Source organism: Diabrotica undecimpunctata, chromosome 8, assembly GCF_040954645.1.
Source record: "Diabrotica undecimpunctata isolate CICGRU chromosome 8, icDiaUnde3, whole genome shotgun sequence".
NCBI classification, from domain to species: domain Eukaryota; kingdom Metazoa; phylum Arthropoda; class Insecta; order Coleoptera; family Chrysomelidae; genus Diabrotica; species Diabrotica undecimpunctata.
Genome location: NC_092810.1, coordinates 140,632,670 through 140,660,514, shown reverse-complemented (window position 1 = coordinate 140,660,514; position 27,845 = coordinate 140,632,670). Strand labels below are relative to the sequence as shown.

The 27,845-nt window shown below is 33.8% G+C and overlaps 1 protein-coding gene across 2 annotated transcripts; it reads right to left on the bottom strand.

Annotated features, from left to right (window-relative positions):
• Positions 1-43: 43 nt before the first annotated feature.
• Positions 44-26,225, bottom strand: LOC140448622 (protein CREG1-like). 2 transcript variants are annotated; one of them, XM_072541719.1, is made up of 6 exons: positions 26,083-26,225; positions 8,899-9,029; positions 5,349-5,503; positions 4,986-5,105; positions 3,215-3,296; positions 44-298 (listed from the first exon to the last, which is right to left on the bottom strand). In XM_072541719.1, exons 2-6 carry the CDS (start codon positions 9,023-9,025, stop codon positions 126-128), a joined length of 657 nt encoding a protein of 218 aa, XP_072397820.1. In that variant the 5' UTR covers positions 9,026-9,029; positions 26,083-26,225; the 3' UTR covers positions 44-125. The 2 variants fall into 2 exon arrangements, with proteins under 2 accessions (XP_072397820.1, XP_072397819.1); XM_072541718.1 differs by lacking the exon at positions 26,083-26,225 and adding an exon at positions 13,172-13,301.
• Positions 26,226-27,845: the final 1,620 nt, after the last annotated feature.

The following is a 27,845-nucleotide window of genomic DNA, read 5'->3' as shown; positions in this document are numbered from 1 at the left end:
CAGTTACCTATAATAAGATTATAAGTTATAAAAATATAGCAACTATGAATATATAGTTTTATTTATAAGCATAGTTTACAAGGTTTACAAATATATTAGTCTACAAAGACTAAAAATATGATATTTTAGAAATTTTCTATTTGAATTACAGATACTCTAGAGAAAGGTCTATCTAAATTGATAAGATCAGTTATATTGGCACTGAAGTAATCATCCACTGTGACAAATTTTAGGCCTCCAAAATAATCCAAAACTTCGATTTGTTGCGGAGAAACTTTCGCTACATAAAATTGGTGATCTGTAACATAAAAATGTAATTAATGACAAGAACTTAAGAATTACTAGAGTACATTATTTTTAGGATTAAGCATTATCCATTTAAATGGTAACGTTCTTTACTCAGTGCAGCTGTAAGCGGGTGTTTTCATTTTTGGGGCATCCTGAGCTGAGCGTGCCTAATCTAATCGTACCTACAAAAAATTGCATCTGTCATACCGGGTTTAGTTAAAAATGTGAAGTCCTTTAGGATAAGGGTGTTTTGAAAAATGCAAGAAATTCAATTTATGGAACGGTGGTGTATGTATCTTGCAAAATAACACAGTCATAATTTGCCTGCAGCATTTAAACGACAATACGATTCAACATAAGTGGCAGTGATTTATCGACTGTTTAATCGGGCAGTCCAAATTCCAAATTATCAGCTGACTTGATACGTATAAATTGCTATGAAGTGTGGAGGTGGAACAATTCTAGTGTTTTTTGTAAATGATGTTGATTAAAAATATTTTCTATCGAATGAATTGCGGACAAGGAATTGGTCCACAGAGCTATACTTTGATGATTGTCAAAAGAAAATTCAAGACCTTTGAAATATTGTAACTGTAGTGATAGAACAACCAACTCCATCTATATTTTGGGGTGCATCGACATAAAGCCCCTTACCATAATGGGACGTATTCACAAAATCCTTGATAGCTTGAAATGATATGTGTTTGTTGCTTATTTAATTTACAGAGGGAAGTGATTATATAAGAAGGTGTTCTGGACCATGGATGGGTATCTGATTTTATAGATGCAAGTGTTTGAGATAAGTTTTTGTCTTGGCACAAGGGTTGTAGGATCTGTGGAATTGAAACGATACATCTGGGCGAGTTTACGAGTCCAGATATTGGTCTGTGTGATATTGGTCAAGAATAAATGCTGAGTTTGTCGGATCGATGAAATTTTACTGGCATAAAACAGGAGTAGTTGCTGCTCCGAAATAGAGTGGGAGTTCATGAGATTCACAATAAAGACTTTCAGTGGGGCTGGATCGAAATGCGCCTAAGCATATTTGGAGAGCTGTGTTGTGAATACAGTTTAACGATTGTACTAAATGATCGTATGGGGACGCATAAACTATAGAACCACAACTTGTTAAACTGTTTGTTCGGGCTGTTATTCCGTTGTCTTATGAGATTAGTTCTCAACGTTTCGTCAACATTAGGTGTTGGCATCTTCTGAAGATGTTACGGCTTCGCTTGTAACCTGAAACTGACGCCGCGTTGTACTACGGAGCCATATATTGCTAGCTAAAGGGGAAAATTTTGCGATTGCACCTAAAGTTATACGCAAAGAAGATATCATGGCTAATATCGAGTCTGCGATTCGCAACTTACCAATCAAAGCTAAAATACCGAAAAATAACCTGAGTCACCAAGAAATCCGTGCGATAAAATCGTTAAACGCAGACAAAGATGTAATTTTAACAGCAGACAAGTGAAACGCCACCGTCGTAATGAAGACAGCCGACTACAAAACGAAAATACAAAATCTTCTAGATCTGTGGTATATAAAAGACTTAAAAAAGATCCCACAGCAGTCATCCTACGAAAATCAATAGACTTATAAAAACTTCGTCCATACCAGAGGATATAAAGCCAATAGTATGCAACAGCGAAGCAGTCCCACCACGCTTGTATGGCTTACCGAAAATACACAAAGACGATGTACCTCTACGCCCTATTGTGAGCTCCATAGGGTCTCCGTCTTACAGCCTTGCTAAATATCTGGCCAATATTTTACAACCACACGTAAGAAAAAACGATGCCTTTGTAAAAGACTCCGCCCATTTCATCCAGAAGATCAAAGGAATAACTTTACAGGAACATGACATTCATGTTAGCTTTGATGTTGTTTCTCTATTTACAAGAGTTCCCCTAGAAGACGTTCTGAATTTAATTGAGGGACTAGTTTCCAAGGATATGGTGAAATTATACCGTACTTGCCGCACTACCACCTACTTTTCATGGGAAGACCAGATTTATGAACAGGTAGATGGAGTAGCAATGGGAAGCCCACTAAGCCCGATCGTAACCAACCTTTTCATGGAGCATCTAGAGAAGAGGGTAATGAAGTCAGCATACAAGCCAAGGGTATGGTTTAGATACGTCGATGACACTTTTGTGATTTCGCGGAGTAGAAAAACTTAACGATTTCCTGTCTTATATAAACACACTACATCCAAATATTCAATTTACATGGAAACAGAGAAAGATCAACAACTAACTTTCCTAGATGTATTAGTAAATCGAAAGGAAGGTTACTTAGGACAGACATAAAGTGTATCGAAAACCTACACCTACATACAAAAGCTACGAATGACGACACGCTCCCTCACGCCGAAACCAGTAGTGGGGAGACGAGTAGAAAATATAAATATGGCCTCCGTAGTACAACGCGCCAACGCGGCGTCAGTTTCAACTTACAAGCGAAGCAGACATCTCCGGAAGATGCCAACCCCTAGTGTTGGCGAAACGTCGAGAAATAATCTCAGAAGACAACGACCTAACAGCCCGAACAAACAGTTTAACAAGTTAGACGATAGCCGTGAAAGCCTAACGCATTTTATAGAACCATAGTCTAGTTTGAATCATATTAAAGCTCGGTATATTTTGAGTAGTACACTTTCATCGGCACCCTATTGATGGCGGGACAATTTTTTTAACAGATTCATTCTGCTTAAGTAGTTGCCTTTTATTTTATTGATATGATGACGTCAGGTGAGTTCATTATCGACGATTAGTCCGAAAAACTTGTAATGATCAGTTAACTCTAAATTTGCTCCGTTTAGTGTTATTTTGTTGTATCTCCTGGTTAATTTATTTGTTTTAGATTTATTGACACTAATTGAAATAATATAACAAATGAAAAATACATTTGATAAATGTCTTACCTGCCGGCCATTGTCTCATAGAGGGATGTTTTTCAAATAAAGCCTCTTTTCCGAACTCATATTCCGGAGATGATTTATTAATCTAAAAAATAATATATACTTAAATATAAAGCCTTTTTTGTCTTACTACAGCTCATTGGTTTATTTTACATTTAGGTATATGTTGTAGTGTTAAGTAATTACCTTTTTACTAATATATGAATATATGACTTGATAGCTCATATTGATAATTGCTGCTGAATTCATAATTCACAAGCGTAGATCAAAAAAATTCTACAATAAATTAAAAAGAGAAAATAACCAAGAAACAAAAGCGAAAGAACCCCATGTGCTAGCAATAGCTTTTGATTATATGCAAAATATTCCATTGCCCATGATTCCAGTACAGCAAACCTTATATTTGAGGCAACTAACAGTGAATGTGTTTTGCATTCATGATGTAAAAAGCAGTAAATCTCATATTTATCTATACCACGAAGGGACCACCAGAAAATGTCGAGATGAAGTTTGTTCCTCTTCAGTTTACTGGAAGTCCACATTTATTCGGATAACTGTGGAGATCAAAATAAGAACCATACATTAAACATAGTGTTTTTAGTCCTTACCGACAGTGGTCGGTTCAACCTAATTGAGCACTATTATCCCATCAGAGGACACTCCTACCTTCCTTGTGATAGAGATTTTTCAATCATCAAGAGAAAACTAAAAAGACATGATAGGGTATACACCTTACACCAAATAACCGAAATTATCATTACTTTATAGTGACAGAAGTTAGCACAGAAAATATACTAGATTTTCAACATTGGTGGCGAATCTACTATAAAAGACGTGCATTTCTTAGGAAATAAGAAGAAAAAGTGTTCCTGCTAAGGATAAGATATCTTTTGGCATAAGTTTCTTAATGCATTTAACTTATGGAACAGCTCAAGGTGTGATTGTTTGTAGGTCTTTTATTGATGGGTTATCGGAACAAACCTATAAACTTTCTCAAGTCAGCAATCAATCAATTGAATTTCCCACAATACTTTGTTATCTATCCGATAAAGTACAACTTAAAAAACTGAAGCTCCAAGATATAGGTAAGGTGTTCCAAAAATAGCGGATAGTGTCAGACATTTTTATTACGATATATATCTCAATTCTGGACAAGAACATGATATCCAATAGGAAGACACATGGCATTCTGAAGCATTCAAAAAATTACTGACTATTTGTATTTAAAATTTTTACTTAAAATCGTATTTTTTTAGGTTAAATATATTTTTTTAAACAAAATGTGTTTTTTTGTATCATTTTATAAATGTAAAAAAAAGTTCTAAGTCGACAAAACTTGAATATTTGTATCTCTTTTTGTTTACACCGATTCATTTGTCTTTCTATCTTAATTATATAATTATATATTATAAAATAAAAAAAATTTAAGTTTAAAATATTTTGGAGTCTGGAACAAGTTTCTACATAATTGATTTATATCGAGAAAGAAGCTGTTTATATAATGTGAATAATCTACATTATTATAATTATTTCAGCCTTTTTATTTTCATTGTGGATAAGAAAAATTTGAATCGTAAATAAAAATAACTAAGCAAAAAAACAATTCATTTCATTGACATATCTCAATTTGAACAAATTTGAATGATCGTGTAACAGGTAGATTTTTGAAATTTGAACAAACTGTAATTATGACGTCATTACGTCAGTTTACTCAAACTAGTTATCAAAAATTTGACTGTCTGACACGGACTTTTAAAGATCAAACACAACTTACCTTTTGTAAAGTTCCACTAATAAGTACCTTGGCACATCGTGGGTCTTGTGGATCAAAATGATCAGTTTCACAATAGTTAGTTTCTGCAAGTGTAGCCATTATCGTAACTCGATTGTCGCTCTAAAAAATATTAAATTTTATTTTCGTTACTTTCTTAACTTGATTTAGTTCAAAAAATAATCTACAAAGTCTTAAATTCTCAATGGAGAAATATAGGGAAACAATGGGATCTTAAGTAAGTACATTGTAATAATATTGCATGAGCCGAATAATGCTATAAGCCGAATCTTAGTGATCTTTTAGCATTTCAAATATATCTTTAATACTGTTCTAAATTGTTACATAAATTATTTATTATTTTACCTCTATATCCTTGCCTGTAACATCCATTTCAGTCATGTAGAGGTAAGGGTTACCAGTTGAATTTGTAGCAGGTCCATCACTTAAGGATTTTAAGCTAACAAACGGATATCCTTTTATTGACGACTGCGTAGATATTGTTGCTATCGAGACCCAACCTAAAACAATTAGGAACACTTTTAAATATAAAAGTTTAAGTAGAAATAAAAGGGACATTATTATTCAACCAATCATAATAAATCCTGGTAGTATGAATAGCTCAGATTTTGACAGTAAAAAAATTTTAAATTTATGATATACCAATAAAAGTAATAATAAATTATTTTTTCTGCAGCCGTCCCGAAAATAAAACTTTCGAAAGTAGCTACTTTCGGGACTAATTTTTTCACTTTCTTGACGATTTTGGGTAGCTAGCTAAGAATAATGTTACGATAAATATTATGGCGCACAAAACTTTAAATATATTATTCTTTTCTGTTCTAGTATTTTCTCTGAGCCGCTATAAAAAACCAGTCTGAGTTCCTGTTCATTCGAGGCAATTCAGGTCAACACCGCTACGACCGGTTTTCCCCCATGTTCGAGCCAATTCATGTCTGCTTCGAGGGAATTCCGGAACTAACGGCACTTTATATTTAAAGAAGGAACTTTTCTGAGAACAGTTAGTCGAAAATAAATTGTTGTATCGAATAAGTTGTAAAATAAATTAATATAAATTATTGTGTTTATAGTCAATTAGAATAAGTGTAGAAGACTGTAATAAATTAGAATAAGTGGAAATAAAGATTAAATAAACTAAGTGTTAGAACATTTTAATAATAAATAAAGACAATAAATTAGATTAATAATAAAAATACAACAATAACATCAACTTTGTATTTTATTATGACAACGCTTGTCATTTAAGATTTGTGTGTTTTCCCTGCTTTTGTTTTTCAATTCCAAGAAATGGAAATCAGGAGTGAAAGTAAAGCCGAAATGATTCCAGATGATATTAGAGAAACTGCTAAAGCCGCTAGTTTTGAATTATTGCCGGTAAAGTCAAGAAAAAGGTATGAATTGGTCTACGATTCATTTCAAAAATGAAGCAATGATAAAAATGTACATACTATAAATGAAGAAGTCATTCGATATGCAATCTAATGGAAAAATCTAATATCTTGAAAGCCATCAAGCCTTTGAAGCAATTACTAGATGCTTAAGTCCACACTTAACATTAAAAATAATATAGATATAAGCCGCTATCCAAAAGTGGTTTTCCTTAAAAGAAAATCCATCAGCTACCAACCAAAAAAATCGAAAGTATTGAATAAAGAAGAAATAATTTTGGAAAAAGATCTGTGTAGGAGTCCACACTGAACATTAAAAATAATATAGATATAAGCTGCTATCAAAAAGTTATTGTTTTCCTTAAAAGAAAATCCATCAGCTACAAACCAAAAAAATCGAAAGTATTGAATAAAGAAGAAATAATTTTGGAAAAAGATCTGTATAGGAGTAAATTACCGTATCCCAAAGAATACACCGGGCCGTGTGCTATTTAAACAATGGTAAAATCATTTATTAATTAATTATGAAAAACATATTTAACACTGAATAAACAAAATGATTAAGACGATAGAGTCCTGAAGTAGATTTTTATTCAGTTTTTTAGATCATAACCGATATATTTACTTATATGCAATAAAAACACTTTTATTTCTGATTACTAGGTTTAAATATTTATTTACTGTAGATATTATTGGACAACCTGTTTCCAAAAATTGGAAAATCCCAGTCATAAATGTATTTAAAATTCATAAACGTAATAAAAGAGAAGTATAAAAACGTCCATTGTAAGATTACCCATTTTCTAATTCTTAAAAGCCACGTAAAATTTCTACGCATTCTGCGAATGCTGATAATGTACAAAGATCCAGGGATCTACGTAGTCGGCTTTTTTCAATTTGTACAACGCGGCTCGATAAGTATCTAACCTCACCGCCCGATGGGACTACTATCGAGAAACTATCGTGTAGTACGGCTAATGTCAAAATTTCAGACAAATCGGACTCATAGTTTTGTCACAGAATAATAAAGAATCAGAATGCCCACTCTGCTTGAAAAAGTACGCGTATCTTGTTCGCGCAGACGGAATCAGCCATGTTTTAGTCGGAACCAGTGCTGTTCAGTGGCATTTTATCTGGTGTGCATAGAAAAATTAATCCGGTTTAATTTATTTCCGGCAACTATAGATATAATATGCACTATTTTATTCGTACTTTTAGTTGAAGAATAGATTAAATTATTTCAAATGTACTAAATTATTATTCTCTAAAAATTTTAATTACAGTTCTCTCGTAACTTGTCACAAATATCTCTTCAAGTCTATGTTTCCGTCTTAAATATGGCGATCGCACAAACTTCAAAGGCGGCATCTGAGAGTGGACATTCTGATTGTTATTTATTTTGTAGATTTGTTTTGACTGCGTGTAGAAGCGAGGGTGTCTGTGATTTTATAAAAATTGAAAAAAAAACAGTCGGTGATTAGATTCTTGTTTTTGGAAGGTGGATCTTCTTCTCCTAAAGGTGCCTATCTTTTAGTGATTTTGGCGACCACATCTTATTTTATTTACCAACTGATCTATTACCTACTCAAATAGATCAGTTGATGTTAGAGCAATCCATTTCCTAAGATTAGCCAGCCATGATATAAGTCTGTATCCAGGGCCTCTCGTGCCCTTAATCTTGCATTGTAGAATCAACCAGAAGTCGGTATTTATTATTACGCATACTGTGACAGAAGTAAGATAATTGTCTGTTCTTTAGGGTGTTAATAATTTTTTTGTCTCTTCTTAGCCTCTGGAGAATATTTATGTTGGTAAGGGAAATCACGCAGTGAAATCAAAGAGAGCAATGTGACTCTTCTCCTTCGATGGCGACCGTCAAAAGTTGGTTTAACGAGTTTTAACGTGGCCGCACGTTGGTTTGATAAATCACGCCCAGGGGCGTGAAAGTGTCTAAAACGGCTACCATGAAAGACAACGCGAAAAAATCCGGGATTTCGTATTGACAGACTGATTGAACGTGCCCAAGATAGTTGAGACAGTAGGTATCTCAAAAGGCTGCGTGGGTTATATCCTGCATGAAATTTCTCGCATGAGAAAGCTGTCGACACAATAGGTGCCGCGTTTGCTCACTACGGACAACAAAAGTAACTATGAGACCACTTCAGAGTAGTATTTGACGCTGTGTAAGCACAATCCAAAGGAGTTTCTACGTCGTTTCGTGACCGTCGACGAAACGTGAATGCACTGGTTTACATCAGACACCAAGGAACAGTCGAAACAGTGGACTTCACCCGGCGAACGTGCTCCGATGAAGGCAAAGGCTGTTAAGATGGAGAGATCCCGTTTCCGTTGGAATAATAATCAGCAAATACAAAGAATGTCCAAGTTACGATTTCCTAATCTATAAAAATGTATTTTATATGTATATATATATATATATATATATATATATACCTGATAAAAATCATAAAAAACTAATTCAACAATTTCTTCACATTTAAAATTACCTGTATTATGGATAATATATCTAGCCATAAGTGCTGCTTGCCATGGAGGAGGTGGATCTCGTGGAACAAGTAAGCTTTCGGTAAAAACCGCACACAAACATGTAAAGAAGAAGCTGGTTAAGTACATCCTCCTAAAAATAATTAATTAAATTATCTAGTGACAATTGACATCTATTAAGATTAACGATGCAATAGTACATTACATATTTTTCAAAAAATTTGTCATTACAGCAATCTTCTTTTTCTTTAATGGCGACTCCACTAATGAAGGTTAGCTATAACCATTAATGTCACGCTTAAGCTTAAACGTATTAAAAAACCCCAAAGAACTCCAAAATTAGATGTTAGAAAACTGGATGAAGCTGATATAAAAAACAAACTCCATCAGAAAATATACGAAAACTTTGATAAATTAGATACTAACACCTACGAGATAAACCAACAATGAGAAACATTAAAAAACTGCCTCCTAGTTCCATGCAAAGAGTTATTAAAAGAACCTATAAGAAAGAGAGACAACTGGATGATCGACGAAATACTCAATAGGATGGACCAAAGAAGATAAGCCAAGAACAAAGACAGTCACAATTACAAAATCATGAACAATGAAATCAGAAAAATGAAAAGAGAGGCAAAACAAACTTACTATGAGGAAAAATGTAAAGAGATAGAAGATTTTCAGAACAAATCCGACCTATTCAACCTACATAAAAAGGTTAAAGGAATGGCAGGGCAAAACAGAAACTATAACACAACTCTTTTAGATAAAAATGAAAATACTATGATAACGACTGACGAAAAGCTAAAATGATGGGAAGAATATATGGATTTCGACGACGAAAGAGGAAACCTACAAGACATATCTTTCGAAGACAGAGAAGCAAGTATAGAAATTACAAAGGAAGAAATATTGTATGCACTAAAGAACACCAGAAACAGAAAAAGCCTGGGGCCAGATAAACTGCCTATTAATATCCTTAAAATAATAGAAAATGAGTACATGGATGTCCTCTTAAAGCTCTTTAATGAAATTTATCAGTCGGGTGACATACCCAATGAATGGTTGACCTTAACATTTACTTGTCTCCCAAAAAATAAAAATGCTAGAGAATGCACCGACTACCGCACCATAAGCCTGATGTCTCACACACTTAAAATGTTTTTAAATATCATCCATAAACGCATTTACAAATACTTGATATGGGTATTGAAGAAACCCAATTTGGATTCCGTAGTGGCGTAGGTACCCGTGAAGCTCTCTTTGCATTCACCGTACTGATCCAGAGATGCTTGGATGTGAACCAAACACTTTGTACTTCTGTTTCATAGATTACAACAAGGCTTTCGATAAAGTCCGCCACAAAGAGCTAATGGACGTCCTCAAAGCAAAACAATTACAATACAATAACCTTCGAATTATAACAAATCTATATTATAAACATCAGGCACACATACGCATTAATGAACACACATCAGAAGAGTTCGAAATTAAAAGAGGAGTGCGACAGAGGTGTGTAATGTCACCACTACTACTCAATAAATACTCTGAAGAAATTATGAAAAGAGCTCTTGAGGAAGAAAAGCAGGAATAAAGGTCAATGGAACACCAATTAACAACAAAGATATGCGGACGATACCATCATAATAGCAGACAACCTCCAAGACCTCCAAAAGCTAATGAACAAGATAGTTGGGTATGGAGAAGAATATGGATTATCAATAAACATCAAGAAAACTAAATTTATGAGGATATCAAAAACCCAAAATAATGATGAAAGCACGAACAAACTTCAATAAAATGAGAAAGGACCGAACATGTAACAAACAACGAAGTCATGAGAAGAGTCAACAAAAGAATGGAAATATTGGAAACCATCAAGACACGAAAGCTGCAATACCTGGGGCATGTTATTCCATAATGAAAGATACAATATACTTATACTCCCTTATACAAGGGAAAATCCAGGACAAGAGAAGTGTAGGAAGGAAAAAAATCTCACGGTTGCGTAACTTGAGGGAATGGTACGGATGCACAGCAATCGAACTATTCAGAGCGGCAGCATCTAAGATCATCTAAGATCTAAGATCTAAGCATGTAAAGAAGAAGATAGCCATTCCCAATTCGTCTCTATCTGCTGCTTTTCTTAAAAGCGTCTGTGGGTTCAACCCGGTTCACTCGCGAATAATTTTCATCAAGTAATTCGATAAAATAGCCCTAAAAACACCAGCGCTGTAGGAAAGTTGTTTTAGAAGACCAAAACTCCATTGACCCCTTTAGAACATACAAATGTTGTTTATCATTTACCCAGTGTAGAGTACAACCCCTGCTAAATTGACCAGACCAGCCGCTCTCATTAAGGTCGTATAAGTTTTCATAAAAGAGACATTAGGATTTCCAAACCCTCTTATGCCCCTGCACAACATGTCATCTCAACTAAACATCAAATCGACTGTACAAACGTCAAAATACTGGCCAAACAACAAAGTTATCATAACAGATCCCTCCTTGAAATGTGCCGTTTTCTTAAACATCCATCAGCCCTAAATAAACGAACCGACATTGATACAATTTGAGCCAGATTTATCACTCTCTTATCTTACACAATAAATAAGAATTACATCATATCCCTTATTCCGAGTTAAACAAATAGTTGAATATTAGTCCGCCATTCAAAACCTCCCATCGAACAATTTATTCCATGAATTCCGTATACTTCTTCGTCAATTCCTTTCACCAATTCGGACCGTTAAGCCATGACCACACACTTAGGGATAGAATATACACATCTTCTTCTTCTGCTAGTGCCTATCTTGTATGGATTTTATTAGCAGCTGTTCGAAATAGGTCTGTGGTGGTCATACCTGTCCACTGTCTCAAATTCTTAAGCCAGAGCTTCTCGAAATATATGTTTAGAGTACGCATTAAACAGCAAAGGCGAGAGTATGCAACCTTGTCGTACTCCTCTTTGTATTGGGACTTCATCGGATAATTGATTGTCTACTCGAATCTTGGCTAGTTGTTTCCTGTAGAGATTGGCTATTATTCTTATATCCTTGTCATGGATTTTTGCGATTCGCAAAGTTTCAATAAGCCTCTCATGCTGTACTTTGTCAAATGCCTTTTCGAAGTCAATTAAACAGGCAAAGACATCTGTATTAACATCTCTTGCTCGTTGGATCAATACTTGTATGCTACAAAGTGCTTCTCTTGTGCCAAGACCGCTGCGAAATTAAAATTGTACATCAGCAATACCCTCCTCCAATTTCTTGTATATGCGAGCATGGATGATGTTTAAGAATATTTTGAGTGAGTGGTTCATGAGGCTAATGATTCGGTGTTCTTCACATTTCTTGATATTTGCTTTTTTTGGCAGTGGTGTAAATATGGACGTGTACCAATCTTTTGATAAAGTTCCTGTTTCATATATACGGTTAAATAATTCGGTCATAATGTCAAGTTGATTATCTTCTATCAATTTCAATACCTCAGCATATATTCCAACAGGTCCTGGCGCTTTGTTGTTTTTTAGATGACTTATAGCAGATTTTACTTCTGATTTTGTTATTATTTGAATGTGTTGGTTGTCACTGAACAGTTCTGATATATATATATATATATTCCGGCCATCTGTCCAGTTTTTCTTGCATATTGAATAGTATGTTTTCATCTATCAAACAGTGCAGTGGGCATTGTTGTTCTATATATTCCTGCCATTTCTTTGATTTTCCTGTGCATATTGAATATATCATGTTTTTTCTGTAGGATCTCTATTTCTAAGCATTTCTCTAACGGCCAATATACACGTACAATACATCTGTTTCTGTAGGCAGAACTAGATAATTTAAAAATAAACCGAAGATAGTGGTTAGTTTGAGAAAGGCCTATGTTCAACAGGCGACACAGCAAGCTGGATGCTGAATGGTCGAACTTCAAGAAAGTATTCTAAGGAATTAATATCGTATAATAATAACTAAAAAAGGTGAAACATTAAAATGGAAAAAATTCAATAATTTGTCATTAACAATAACTTTGTTCAATGTCAACATGTCTTTGTTAAAATCAGTAATGTGTTTGTTATTGTAAGTTATTTGGTTTGGGGAAATACGTATATACGTAAATATATATCTTAAAAATAAAACAAATACTATTTCAAATTATTAAACGAATATACATAAATATTCTAAGTAAACAATTTTTCCAAAACAATTTGATTTTTTAATATTAGTGATAATGTGTAATGTAATGTAATATTAATAATAGTGTAATCCTTACCTTTATTGTTAAACAATATTCCAAATAGAAGACTATACCTATCTTGCTAAATAACAATGATTACTGATTTTCCAGTGGATTTAAAATGAACTAAGGCAAAGGTTAATATAATCAACAATGTTTATTGATAGCGCGATTTTTATTTTTATTCCGCCATATACGAGGTATAGGCAAAAAAATTTTCAGACAACTATTAACATTGCTTTTCAATATATTTAATGTACCTAATAAATACCAAATTTCACCTAATATCTTCCTTCTTAAGTAAATAAAACAATATTACAAACAACAAACCAGAAAACATCAAGTTGTCTTCTAATTCAAACACAAACGCTTACTGATAAACTAAATAGCTTCCTAAAAAGTCAAAATTATGAAAATTATTGGTTCCTACAACCCCCGCTGCTTCTCGCATTTCGACCGCCATCGTTTTCTGTCTTCATCATCCATTCGTCTTCTTTGATGGCTCCATCTCCCATTATGTGCCGTACATTTTCTTCCCAGGCAACTGAAGGCCTTTCCCTTCTTCTTATTTGTTTTGGTATGTATGTAATTTAAAGCTTTCTTTGCCCATCTATCTTCATTAATTCGCTTCACGTGACCATACCACACTAGTTTTCTCGTTTCAATTCTGCCTACACTGGAATATACAGTATTTGTCCTCCTTCTAATATCTTCATTCCTGATATGATCTTTTTTGGATACACCACACGCTCTCCTTAGAAATTCTACTCTATTTCTACTACTTCTATTCTTTTTCTATTTTTTTCGTGATCTGCCAAACTTCTGCCCCATAAGTCATAATAGGCTCTACCAAGGTTCGATAGATTGTCAATTTTGTTTCTTGTCTAATATCTTTAGACAATAGTAGAGAGTTTAGAATGTCTACCGCTTTTTTCCCTGCTGTGTTCTGTTTTGGATGTCTCTTTTGGTAGTGCCTTCTTTAGATATTATAGATCAGAGATATTTATATTCATTGCATGTTTTTATGTTTCCAATTTCTAACTTTGGATCGTCTTGATCATCTCCTATTTTAAGATACTCTGTCTTTGACATATTCATATTGAGGCCCCATTTTTTATATTTTTTCTTTAGTTTTCTAAACATGTAGTCCATCTTCCATATTATTCGCTACGACTACCTGATCATCTGCGAAAAATAAAGTTGTTAGACATTTACCACCGCCTATTCCCATTCCGGATACTCGTTTCCTCTACTACTCTAGCTATAATTGAATATATATTTTAAATAAGGTCGGAGATAGACAATATCCTTGTTTAAGCCCCTTTGTTATTGGAAATGATTCAGAAATAAAGTTTCCTTCTTTAACGACACTTCTTGCATTTTTGTATACATTGGCGATAACATCCACATACCCTCTACTGAGACCCAGTTTCGTTAATGTTTGAAACAGTTTTTTCAAAGGTACCGTATCGTATGCCTTCTCTAAACCTACAAACAATATGTGGAGCCTTCCGTTTTTCGATTACCTGCTGCAGAACGAATATACCATCAGTGCACGATCTTCCCGCACGAAATCCATTTTGTTCTTCTATGTCTTCGTATTCTGATTCTATTCTTTCTTTTATTATTCGACCGCACAACCTCCCCACTGAGCTGGTAACAGTTATTCCCCTATAATTAGAGCATTTGAGTGTATCCCCTTTCTTGAATATTGAGCTGATGTATCGAACATTAAAATCATCAGGGATATTTTGTCCTTTTAAGCATTTGTTAAATAGTTGAACCAACATTTCATGTAATATTTTTGGTCCATACTTTACTAACTCAATTGGGATGTCTCCAGGTTCTGCTGCTTTAATTAGCTTCTTATGTTATTGAATATTCAAAGATATTTGTCTTTGTCTTAACCCAAATAATCTTAAACAGCTTACTTTTCAGTTTGCTTTAAAAAATAACGTAACTGTTACTGATAACTTGACCAAATTTGAGACTGCATCTGCTGACTGGCTAACAAATTTTTTAAACGCCATAATGAGTTATCCATCTGTACCCCTCCTTCCAGTTTTCTGCACATGTCTTTGTTCAAGGTCCACGATTTAACACCATAAAAAAGGACAGAGAAGACGTAGCATCGCAGCATTCTTACTTTTGTACCAAGAGAGAGGTTGTGACTCTTGAAGAAGGCCCCCATTCGATTGAAGGTGGATCTAGCTTTTCCGATGCGTGCTCTAATCTCCTGGTCGTCATTCTTCATTTATTATGGTGCCGAGGTAGTTGTAGTGCGTCACTCTTTCTACAGGGGATTGGTTGACGTAGAGTTGACCTTCTGTTATCCTTTTCTTGCTAATTATCATAAGCTTTGAGTGCATATTGTTGACTGTAATACGTGATTTTATTTATAAGAACTTGTAGGTCTTCTAGGTTGTCCGCAAATACTATGATGTCATCTGCATATCTGATGTTGTTTAGTCGGTAACCATTTAGTAGAATACCTTTTTCAGTTTCGTGCAAAGCTTCGATAAATATTCTTTCAGAGTACAGATTAAAGAGTAGAGGAGACAAAATATAGCCTTGCCTCACTCCACGCATGATTTTCACATAGTTTCACAATGTTTATTTTTCCGCGGAAAAATTATCGAGAACATTTTGTTTCCAGTGGACCACCAGAATGTATAGGAACAAGCAATGCTTCTGGATGGATGACGAAAGTGGTTCCTAGTTTATGTAAAACATTTTCATAATAATATTAACTGTTCTAAGGAAAGTCCAGTATTATTAATACTGGACAATCACTATTTCCATTTGTCGGTTGAGGTAATAGATTATTGCAAGGAAAATGGTATTGTTCTCTTGACCTTGCCTCTGCATTGTTCTCAGCGATTGCAACCTTTGGACAGATCGGTGTTTGGACCATTAAAAAAATTTATTAGCAGTCAGATGGATGGCTGGATGAAAACTCATCCAGGAGTTACAATGATAATTTATAACATTCCATCAATTGTTGGAAATGCTTTGCCGTTAGCTGTAACTCCAAAAATATACAGTTCGGTTTTACGGAGCTTCAGTCACAAGCAGCTGCACAAAATATACGAACGCCAAGTACGCCACCACAAGTTATCAACAAGGAACCAGACCAAGATCCACAACTTTCAACTTCTCGCGCTTTGGTTACAGGACTTATTAGTCCTAAAGATATTTGTCCTACACCTAAAGCTCAACTCAGAAAAAATACTGCACAAAATAGGAAACGAAGACATACGGCTATTTTGATGGGCATTTATAAAAAGCAAGCATTATTACACCAAGAGCAACTGAGAAACTTAAAAGCTAATAAAAAAAATAAAACAAAAAGTCAAAAGAAAATGAAGAATGTTTCTGAATTATATGTTGTGATTCGTACACTAAGTCAAAATCAAAAGAGAAATAGGTGCAATGTGTAGACTGTAAGGGGTTTGCGCATGAATTTTGCAGTGACGGTTCTCAAATTTTTGTATGCATACATTGCTAGTCTGATTAGTCTAATAACTGATTTAAATAATTTTTAAAAATGTCGCACAATAGTTTGCAGTTTAATAAAAAATAAATAAATAAAGTTCATTTAAAGTTTTTTCATTAAGAAAATTAAAATATTCTTGGAAAAGTATGAAAGTTACTAGTGTAACAATTTGCTCCTGCCATATAACAACTTACCCAATTGGGGGGTAATTTGATACAATTTGCAAGACTAAACAAATATATATATTTTTCCTAAAAGTGACAAGTATCTTTTAAATCTACTATTTAAAATAATTATATCAAAGTGAGTGCTTATTACACCAATTTTTATGAGGTGCCTATTTTACATATTGAATGCACAAAAAAATAAAATCTAAAAATTGTAAAAACTAACCCCGGTCTCACCTACTTTAGAAGTTCTTTAAAATTCTTCATGTGGCCATTGTAGCTATAATTAATATTTTATGCTTTTATAATTATTATTTTATTTTTTAATAATAGTTCATTACTAACTAAACACTTCAACTTCAAAATAATGCCATTATTAATTATAATTGACTCTAATGTGAGTAAATTAGTTTTTATGTTTATTCTATTTATCATTCATCAAACGGCAGATAAATCGCGAAGATGATATTGATTTGACTTGCGAGGATGATCTGTTTCTGTACCATCTCCGATTTAAAGACTCAGATGGTTGACATATTGATAAATAATTAGTTGGTTAGTTGCGGAAGAAAATATTAAGAAAGATATTTGGACGAACCAACTGCAGCCATGGTTTGTGGAGAATAAAAATGAACCATGAGCTGGATGAATTAATGCAGAACGCCGACGCCTGCCGCTTTGCCATCCTTTAACTGTGTTATTGCGGAATATACTTCCTGCTGTAATAGTATTGGTCCATCATTTACCTCTTTTAGCTCAAAGGTGTTATCTCTTTGGTCTTTAAATAGTTTTTCTAGATATTCTTTTCACGTTCTTATTTTACTCTGTTTGTCCAAGATGATGTTTAAGTGAGAATCAGTTATATTTTCTTTCTGCCTTCGTCTTAGTCCCCCTATGAGTTCTTTAACTTTCCTATGTAAATTGTGACTATCGTACTTTGACAGCAGAGTCTCAATTTCTTCGCATCTTTCCCTTGCTTATTTTTCTTTCGCTTCTCTGATTTTCGTTCTTATTAATATATTTATGGTTTTATATTTCTCTGGGTCATTTTTGGCTTCTCTTCTCTCGTCCATTAGTTTCAGGATCTCATCTGTCATCCATGATTTTTTCTTCATTAATCTATCTGTCTTTAAGTGTTTATCATTTACATTTTGCACTATTTCTATAATATGTTGGATCGTTTGTTCTTCGTTCGATTCATTCAGCATACGTAGGTCGTATGATTGTGCTTTCCTTTTCTGCACGGTTTTGAGTTTATATACTCCCACCAGTGGAACGTGGTCTGTCTCCAAGTCTGCTCCAGGATAAGTCTTGACAGATGTAAAGCTGTTTCGGAATCTTTTATTTACTAAAATGTAGTCTAGTTGATTCCTAATAAATCTCCCGGGGATTTCTACGTGTACAGCTTGCGAGGTGGTAATTGGAAGAATGTATTGGTGATAACTAGTTCTGAGTCTTCTGCGAATTTTTCTAGGACTCTCTCTTTTCTGACTCCATGAATTTTATTAGTGAACTATATTTCATAGATCAACTCAGATTATGGAATACTTTGATGATCTGCACCTGATCGCCTACACAGATCGAAAACTTAAGGAGGCACTTCTTTTCTTTTTACGTATTACATAAAATGTGGGCCTTACAGTAAACCAGAGGAAAACTAAAGTATTGATGTTACAACTTTAGCATGGGGAAATACAATTCTGAGGTTGTAAACAAATTTATCATACTAGGTTCCGTCATGACTAATGATAATTGAAAAACGGAGAAAATAAAAATACGAATATTACTAGTAAACAGGCGTTATTTTGGATATTAAACAAACACTTAAAGAAAAGGAACCTAAGACAAAAAACAAACCAATAATAGGTATATACACTTGGATTAAAATAATTCTCAATTCACGTCATATTGCCCTTAATTACCATATTTTGTACAATGTTGGGCGCTTGTGCGTTTCTAGACCAAAAGTGTAACATGGCCGGCTGACCAGGTCAGCGCTTTCTTGTTGATTTTCTGAATAAACTCTGTACTAATTCCTTCTACTCTCTTCTATATATTGCTCTGTTTTTGACTTCATCCCATCTTAGACCAATTTTTTCGTGTTCCCGGGTTATAGTTCTCTTCCAGTTGTTCTGGTCCTCCTCTCTTTCATTTTCCCCCAGGTTGGTATTCAAGTACTTGTCCCGTTATATTGTTTTCATCTCTCTTCAATCCAATGGTATGGCCAATCTATTTTAATTTTCTTTGATTGTAGCAGATATGTTAGTTTTTTTGTTCTTTCTCATAGTTCTGTACTAGTTATTTTGTTGGGACAATTTATATTTTCCATATCTTTCTTAAAGATTTGTTTATAAAAGCTTGTAGCTTTTTAGTAACAGTTTTATTATGTTTCCATGTCCCTGTTTATGTTTTGCAAGCGTTGAGTGAATGATAAATAATTATTATCTGGATATCCTGATATCGGACGATCTTCTTGGGGAGAAATGTACCCAATCCCCCTGTGTATCCGCCACTGCTTTATCATTATTTTATTATTTGGCTGGTTATTATTGTTTTCACCCATTTAACATTAAAAAAAAATGGTGAAAATCTTGAATTATGAATATCTGTCAGTCCGTCCGTCTGTATGTCCGTTAACATAACTCCTTCGTTATTAGAAAAATGAGATGTCGAATGAAAGGTGGTAACCTAAAGATGGTATTAAAGTTGAGACTTTTACCTCGGACATCCGGTTCCAGAGTTGCAACAGTAAGTACTGTTTTTAAGTCGCCGAAATAGTACAAGCGACATATTATTCGACGCACCTTAGCAGAATGAGAAGCAGTAAATAATTCCAGTTTTTATATCACTTCCAGTTAAAAAGTTATGAGCGTAACTTTGGCAACAATGACTCAAAATTAATACAATCGTAAATAAATCGACGCAAAGTTACACGGAAAGTTCAAATATCGACTTCCGGTTTTACTTTCGGTCAAGTTAAGTGAAAACCTAGGACTTACTAAGTCCAATTGCTTGTTTTTTTTAAGATTTTGGTTCTCTCTTTGGAAGTACAATATAAACTTGTCAGTTTTTGTTTTCATATGATTTCGGTGTTCAGTTAGAAAGCAGATGCCATCTGCAAATTCAACATCTTCTAACTGTTCTTATAACTTCCATCTGATATCTGTTCGACCATCAGTTACTTTTCTTATTATCCAATCTATCATAATAAGGAATAAGGTAGGGGACAATACGCACTCCTATTTGACTCCACTTTCTATGGTTATTTCCCCTGTTATTTCTCCTGAGTGTTCCAGTGTTGTATCCTTCATAGAAAAGTTTGATTCAATTAATGATTTTTCTGGTACCTATCCCATATATTCTTAAGATTTTATACATGTGTACCCTATTAACGGGTACAGATGTATAAAATTTTATACATGCAGACGAATGTTGAGGATTCCATGGGTACAAAGAGTTACTAATGTTGAGGTACTTCGTCGCATGTGTAAACAAAAAGAATTACTAAGCATAATCAAAGAGAGGAAATGCAATACTTGGGTCATGTGCTGAGAGGCGAAAGATATGAATTACTTCAAGTTATACTGGAAGGAAAAGTACAGGGCAAAAGATCAGTAGGAAGACGCCAGAACTCGTGGCTGAAAGACCTGAGGAAATGGTTCGACCGCTCATCCGCAGAGATCTTTCGCGCAGCAGTTTCCAAAACTACAATCGCCATTTGGATCGCCAACCTTCGAAAGGAGACAGCGCAATGAGAAGAAGAAGACCCTATTAACACAGACTTTTCAAAGCCCATAAAACTTAAATCTATATTTTTATTACATTCAATTGCTTGTTCCAAGATAGTTCCAAGGGTACAAATGTGGTGAAGGGTGCTTGGTTACTTCTCAGTTTCTTATCTAGTTCTGGCTTAAATTTTTACCATATGATTTTGATCAACACTTTGGATGTGGCGCTTAGTAGTGTTATTGCATGCTCAGATCCCGTTTTCTTTGAATTTTTATTATCAATCCCTTCATCCACTTCTCTGGTAATTCTTCGTCAGTCCATATCGTGTTCAAAACTTTATGTAAAATTTTTATTGATCACTCAGTATCTGCTTTTTTACAAGTTTTAGTGTGTTTTTTCCAATCTCATCATCATCATCATCATTCTGGATTTATAATCCTGTGAGGATCCTAGCGTCCTCCAGAATTTCTCTTCAGTTGTCCTTATCCAACGCCTTTCTCCGCCAAGCACATATTCCCATATTTCTCATGTATTTATCGATGTTATCAAGAAACCTTGTTCTTGTTCGAAGTTGACTCGTCTTCTCCATACTCTATTGTCATTCACCGCTCAATGGATTCGCCTTAATACTTTTCTTTAGAAACATGTTTTCATTACTTTTTGTTAGGGTCCAGGTCACTGAACCATATGTAAGGACTAGGCGTATTATTTTTTTGTAGTGTTTTATCTTTGTATTTATCGATATAATTAAGAATTTAAGAAGGAAATTGAGCCCAAAATAGCATCTGTTGGCCGTGCAAATTCTGCGGTTTACCTCTGCAGTAGTGTTATTTTCAGAGTTGACGAGCGCTCCTAGATATAGAAATTCGTTAACTGCTTTAATGACATCGTTTTCTATAACAAGTGGCCCCAAGGATTTGTGGTTGGGTACGTATTTTCATGTATTTCGTTGGTGTTTATTATTAAACTTATTTTTGTAGGCGCTTCTTTTAGTACTACATACGTGATTGTGATTTTGACATACGTATTACTTTTTTCAGAGCCAGATTGAGCAGTATACAGGAAAGAGGGTTACTTTGGCGCAGCCCGTTATCTATTTTGAAAGGTTCAGACAGTTCCCCCTGAATTCGTACTCTACAATAAACTTTTTCAAAGGTAAACTAATTTGGTACATCCGGGTCTTTCATTGCTAAATTTATGGTGGGTATCTATGCCATATTCCTGTGTGTTTTTCTAAAAGCTGTCTCAGGATTACCATCTGATGAATTGTGAATTTACCACCTCTGAAACCAGCCTGATATTTTCCTATTATTCGTTCTGCATATGGTACCATACGGTGGCATAGTATAGCAGAGAATATTTTATACGCATTATTTAGAAGCGTAATTCCTCTGTGGCTAGAGCATTCATAATTATCTCTTTTTTTGTGTATGGTGCAAAATATTCCAATACTCCAGTCACTGAGGAGGAATTTCTGTGTCCATATTTCTTGTATGAGCTGCTGCAGTGTCATTATGGTATCGTGACCACCTTCTTTATATAGTTCAGCTGAGAGTTTATCTACTCCGGCTGATTTGTTTCTGGCTACATTTTTAACTGCATGTTTAACTTCAAGAATCGTTGGTGGTTCCTCTTCCCTCTCGTGTGTTCCGCTTACCTCATCTCTTTCGTCTTTCAGGTTTTCTTCTTCTTCCTTTATATTAAGCAAATTTGTAGGGATTGAAACTAAACAAAAACAAATATAGGTAAACAAAAAAAATTAAACGGTAATAGAGGAAAATATTTAAACAAGAAGAAAATCGTATAACAAATTACTAAAAGGTAAATTATAGATTCTAGCAAAAATATTGAAGACGAAGATCAAGAAAAAATAAGAGATGTTGAGGATATAAGAAGAATAACGAAAACGTTCAGAAGAAATTAAGCTAGGTCAAGAGATGGGACAGCGTTTATTTTCTGTATACTAACATATTTACCCGCATAATCTAAATAAAGCTATCTCATAAAGGGACATAGTTCAAATAAGAACTTTGAAAAGCCATTGCATATTGTGAAAATTTTATTTGAAAAATTGTATACATTTTAGTGAAAATGCCATGAATTTTTCTTTGCTTAAAATAACTGAAACAAAAAACGATAGAAGATCTTACTTCACGTCTCTCTTACGGATAGTGTCACTGCGTACAGAACGTGTGAGCTATTAAAAGAAAGATTTATGTGAAAAAAAGCGTCTTTCCTAAATGTCTACAAATTGTCGTGGCGGCAAATGAGGCACATTTATCTTAACTCTAATACACGCATTGCATATTTCCAACGAGTCGAGTTAATTTCATGCGAACCTTATAAATCGAGGAGATTTGTTGACATTTTTATCTGTTTGGAATTTTTTGGGTTTCAAAACTTTTTGCGGAATGACTGACTTTTATTTTTGTTTTTTTAAATTATTTATGGGTAACTAACTGTTAGTTCCACATTTTTCTTACACATTTAACTTTCACTCTATTAGCACTTGTAATATAAAAATAGTTAAATCATTTTTATGAGAATAATTATTGTAGTTAGCGTTACTAGCTCGACTTTTACCTCCAGGTGGCGAATCTGGGGAAACATGAGCATGAGTAAACCTGTAGAAAATTGCGGTAACCAACTCCAGTGGAAAAAAGGGTCAGCGCTTACAATGGGAGGCGCTAACGAGAGCGGGAGAAATAGTCCTCCAAAGAATAGACTGAAGGTTAACTACCTCTTCCTAGAAAAACGATTAGTTGTGAATGCTCAATGAAGAACAACCGGACTGATTAAACGACGATGATTGTGCGAGAAAAAGGAACACGATTTGAGGTTTACGATATGGGATATTCGAACCTTGTATAGATTAGGAGCTCTCAAAAACCTCCTCAAAGAACTAGATAGATACAAAATACACAGAACTCCCATACAAAAAATAACGTGGCTTCTAAACAATATAATCGAAAAAATAAACCATACGATTTTCTACAGCTGCGATTCTAAATATCCCATCTTAAGTACTGGATTAGTACTAAACAAGAGAGTAAAACATACGTAATTGGAAATATTTTATTGTAGAATCCTGGGCTTAAATTGTTAAGCTTTAATCCAAATCACTTAAATAAAATGTGGCTCCTTACTGAGTTTTATTTAAAAACTCAGTAAGGTGCAGGGTGTTTTATTTAAAAATTATTTGTACCCAGTACTTTAAAACTATTTGACATATCCTTGTCATACTTGACAGGAAGTGACGGTACTGTACACCTTACTAAGTAATGTTAAATAAACGTTTCTGGGTACTACCAGAGGCGTACGACAGGGGAAAGTGAAAGGTTGACTCTTCCCAAATTCTACGCCCCTGGGGAATTGCTATTTTAGCGCAATTTTTTAATTCTCTAATACTTTATATGTAAATAAGATACTCTTTAAGTTAAGGAACGATTAAGTTATTATTTGTCGAGATATTTGAAGTTAGATGAAGTGATGCGGCACAATTATTTTGATTAATGTATTAATTATGTCGGTGTTTTTGGGTCATAGGATTGCATTTATTGTGCGTTTATAATTATTTTAATTGCGTAGTACTATCTCATGATAACGTATCATATCGTATTTTTTTGTCTCATGAAAGCCAGCTGTGTTCAAAGTGCAACCAAACAGGACATTTCTCAAACAATTGCTTAACTACAGTAAGTCAAGAGCCTGCAAACAATTCCAATATCTCTACCACTCGAAATGAAATTCCATACCACGACAGCTCTACAAATAAATGACAATCTTCACTTTTCCGACCTTTGAACCTTAATATAACACCAAATATACTATTATAATAATATATATATATATATATATATATATATATATATATATATATATTTAGGGATTCTACAGTATTCACTGCCTTCCCTCGCTCAACCGTTTCCATCTCTCTCTGTTGTTCCATTCTCCATCGTTTAGTCCTCTCTTACTCATGGCGTCGTCTACTTCGTTCCTCCAGGATTTTCGGGGTCGTCCTCTTTTCCTCCTTCCTATGGGGCTCCATTCGGTTATTCTCTTTATCCATCTGCTGTCGCTAGCTCTTCTTACATGTCCATACCACTTTAGTCTTTTTTGTTCTATATATGTTAGTATGTCTGTTTCTATTGATGTTCTTTGCTTTATTTCGTCATTACTTCTCCTATCCATTCTTGTTACTCTGCAGCATCTTCGCAGGCATTCCATCTCTGTTGCTATTATCTTAGTGCTGTTTTTTCTTGTTTATGGTCCAATTTTCGGCCCCATATGTCATAATACTTCGCACTAATGTTTTATAAATCTGCATTTTTGTCTTCATATTTAGGTGTCTATCCCACCATACTGAGTTAAGTTGTCGGATTGCTGTTCTTGTTTGTCCTAATCTTTGTGTAATTTCTTCCTCTGTTGTTGCCTTTTTCGTGATTATAAACCCCAGGTATTTGAATTTATCCTTTCCTTTGATTGTTACGTTGTCATCAATCTGTAGATCTTCTATGTCTTCTTCACTTGTAGATAGGTACTCTGTTTTCGCGAGGTTAATATCTAGGCCAGCCTTAGGGCCTTAGAAGGCTGGCCTAGATTATAATAATGATACAGATAAATATCTAACCACAGACATTTCTTCGCCTACCCCAGAAATAATGGAATCAAAAAATTTACATAAAACAAGTTCCAAACACAGTATTGCAGAAGTAATAACACCTCCCCCGTCCTAATAAACTGAACTTACATTTTCAGTACGAACTACCCAGAGAAAGAAGAAAACAAAAATTATTACTGAAGAAGAATCTTGCCTAAAACACTTGAACCAAAATCTAATAAAATATTGCCGTTACTGGAACCTACTCGAAGAAGAATCGTTTAAATTCAGTTTTGACCAAATTGTTTATTTCTTTGAAAATTCTAATAATGTTCATGACTTTTTAAAACTATTATCTAAAATTCACCCTTATTTCACTGATAGAAGTATGAAAAACAGAAGTACGAAAATAAGACGTAAGATTTTGAAGCACTAAAAATTCCGCTCTAGGTCCAGATGGTATACCATCAACTTTTTTGTTAAACCTACTAGAAAGTGGTCTTGGCTGTTAAAATTATACACTTTTATTTGAACAAATCAAGTCTTCCCATCTCTATGGTCACACAGCATTATAATTCCTCTGCTCAAAACCGAACAAAGGTAAGTACCAAATAAGAGAAGTATATTATAGAAGTCTTTAGTCAAAACAATGTGAACACTAAAAGAAACTAGAAAATATCTCTCTCGGAGATATCAAATTCCGTCCTATGAAATATGGAATAGGGCGTGAGTAAAAAGCAATTGACAGTATATTTTTACTAGAAGCCTGTGGTAAAGCAAGCCTTTAATGGACAAAAATTATTTACTAAGAATACAACAAATCTGTTGATATCCATCTAAAAGTGAAAAATTGTAACAATTTTTTTAATACAATATGTATCTGGAATGCTAAAAAGTGTTTTATTCCAAAAGAAAAAGTAATATTATTACAAGATAAGATTTTATATAAACATACCTGGTCCAAATGAAACAAGAAATATGGGTACTGGAAAAACTTGTGCTGATAAATTTGGGAAATAAAATAGTTTATACTTATAATATAATTATTTTGGTATAAATAGTGATTGTATTAGATAAGATATTTGATTAGATACATACATTGTAATATATACATAAATTATAATAAATAAATCCGAAAGGTTAAAATACCAAATTTTTGTGGAATTTTAATGGCTAGAATTGAAATATTCAGGTTGATTAAGTATCTTTCAGTTTATGTACCTGTTTTGAGATTTTTAATGAGATATAATCACTTGATCACAATAGGTTTAGATAAAAACAAGTTGCAATTGACAGACTAACACAGATAAGAGAAATTTTTAATATTTTTAGCAAAAACTATAATCAAGTCTTAGAAATCGTTGCAATTTTAATATTAAGCAATATACTTTCCCTAAACCCAGCAAATATAGACTATATTATTGCCAACGTTAAAATGTTTTACCTGAAAGTCGTGTCGGTGTATTTTGGGTTCCAATCTGAACGTCCCTACATAATGTCCTACGAAATACAATAGTAAAAAGCTTTGTGCCACCGCCAAATGTACCAATTGACCAATCGTTCACCAATTAACTTAGTTCTTAATAGCAATCGTTTACCAATTAAATTGGTTCATAATCTGCAAATAAAACTACATACTTACCATAGTAGGGACTCTCTGAAAAAATAAATATGGAATTGGGATGAATTTTTAGATGGTAAGAAACGGCCTCAAGTATTTTTGGTTTTCGTTCATTCAGTACTCTTGTATCATAAAAACCGAAGAAAGAAAAAATATTTCTTTTAGTGTTTACCATGTATCTCCACGGACGTAAAAATTCTTTATCGACGAAAATAAGCAAGATAATCTAACATTTTATAATAATTGCGCGATAAACACAAGACCACTGCTTTTTGAAGCAAAGCTTTTTTACTGACATTGTATTACTTTTTCTCTACAAATTTTAATGCGAGCGTCACGGAACTAGCGCCACGAGAAGGCGTCGTCAGGGGTAGTGTCATAGAGTAGCGGTTTTTGACATCGATTCACTACTCTCGATCAAATCGTTTCTAGTAATTATATATGTACTCTAAACAGGTTTAAATTAAAAACTGCTTTTAAAATTACTAACAAAATATAGGCATTAACTGAGAAGTAAAAAATTAAAAGAATATCGGTCACTGAAAATTCGATTCGTAATGATAACAATATTTAATCATTATCGTTTTAAAATAATTTCATATAAATACAATTATTATTATTAAACATATGATTTAGTTTATATAATAATTAAATTTACTATGAAATGATATTTATTTATATGTTCATAATTTCATATAAATATAATTTCTTAATATTGTTCTGAAGCTATTTTCTTGTGGCATGTTAAAGTAATTACTATTTAAATGGGAATAAGCCACAATTAAAGGTTAAAGTACGTTTATTGACGTTTCAATTTCCACTTCGGGAATTGTTCTCAAAATACAAACATTAGTAAATTAAACAAATTTTGTTTTTTTGTTACGTGATGAAATATTCTTCTAATAATTTAATTTTTATCTGACTCATTTATATTGACAATTCAGGCATACATTATACATTTTAAAGAAGACGACTTTAAAATGATATTGCCAATATTGTTGAGTTGCGTTCCTGGGACGACTTTACTTGTAAGATAGTTCATTCGATTACATGAAATCAACTTTAACTTGAGAATATCCGTCAGAAGAAAAAAACGT

Excerpts from the sequence above, each read along its gene's own strand:
- LOC140448622 (XM_072541719.1), bottom strand. The coding sequence starts at position 9,025 with ATGTACTTAACCAGCTTCTTCTTTACATGTTTGTGTGCGGTTTTTACC. Across the intron at positions 5,106-5,348 it reads TTACAGGCAAGGATATAGAG|AGCGACAATCGAGTTACGAT; the intron begins GTAAAATAATAA and ends AATATTTTTTAG. Across the intron at positions 3,297-4,985 it reads TTAGTGGAACTTTACAAAAG|ATTAATAAATCATCTCCGGA; the intron begins GTAAGTTGTGTT and ends ATTATTTTTTAG.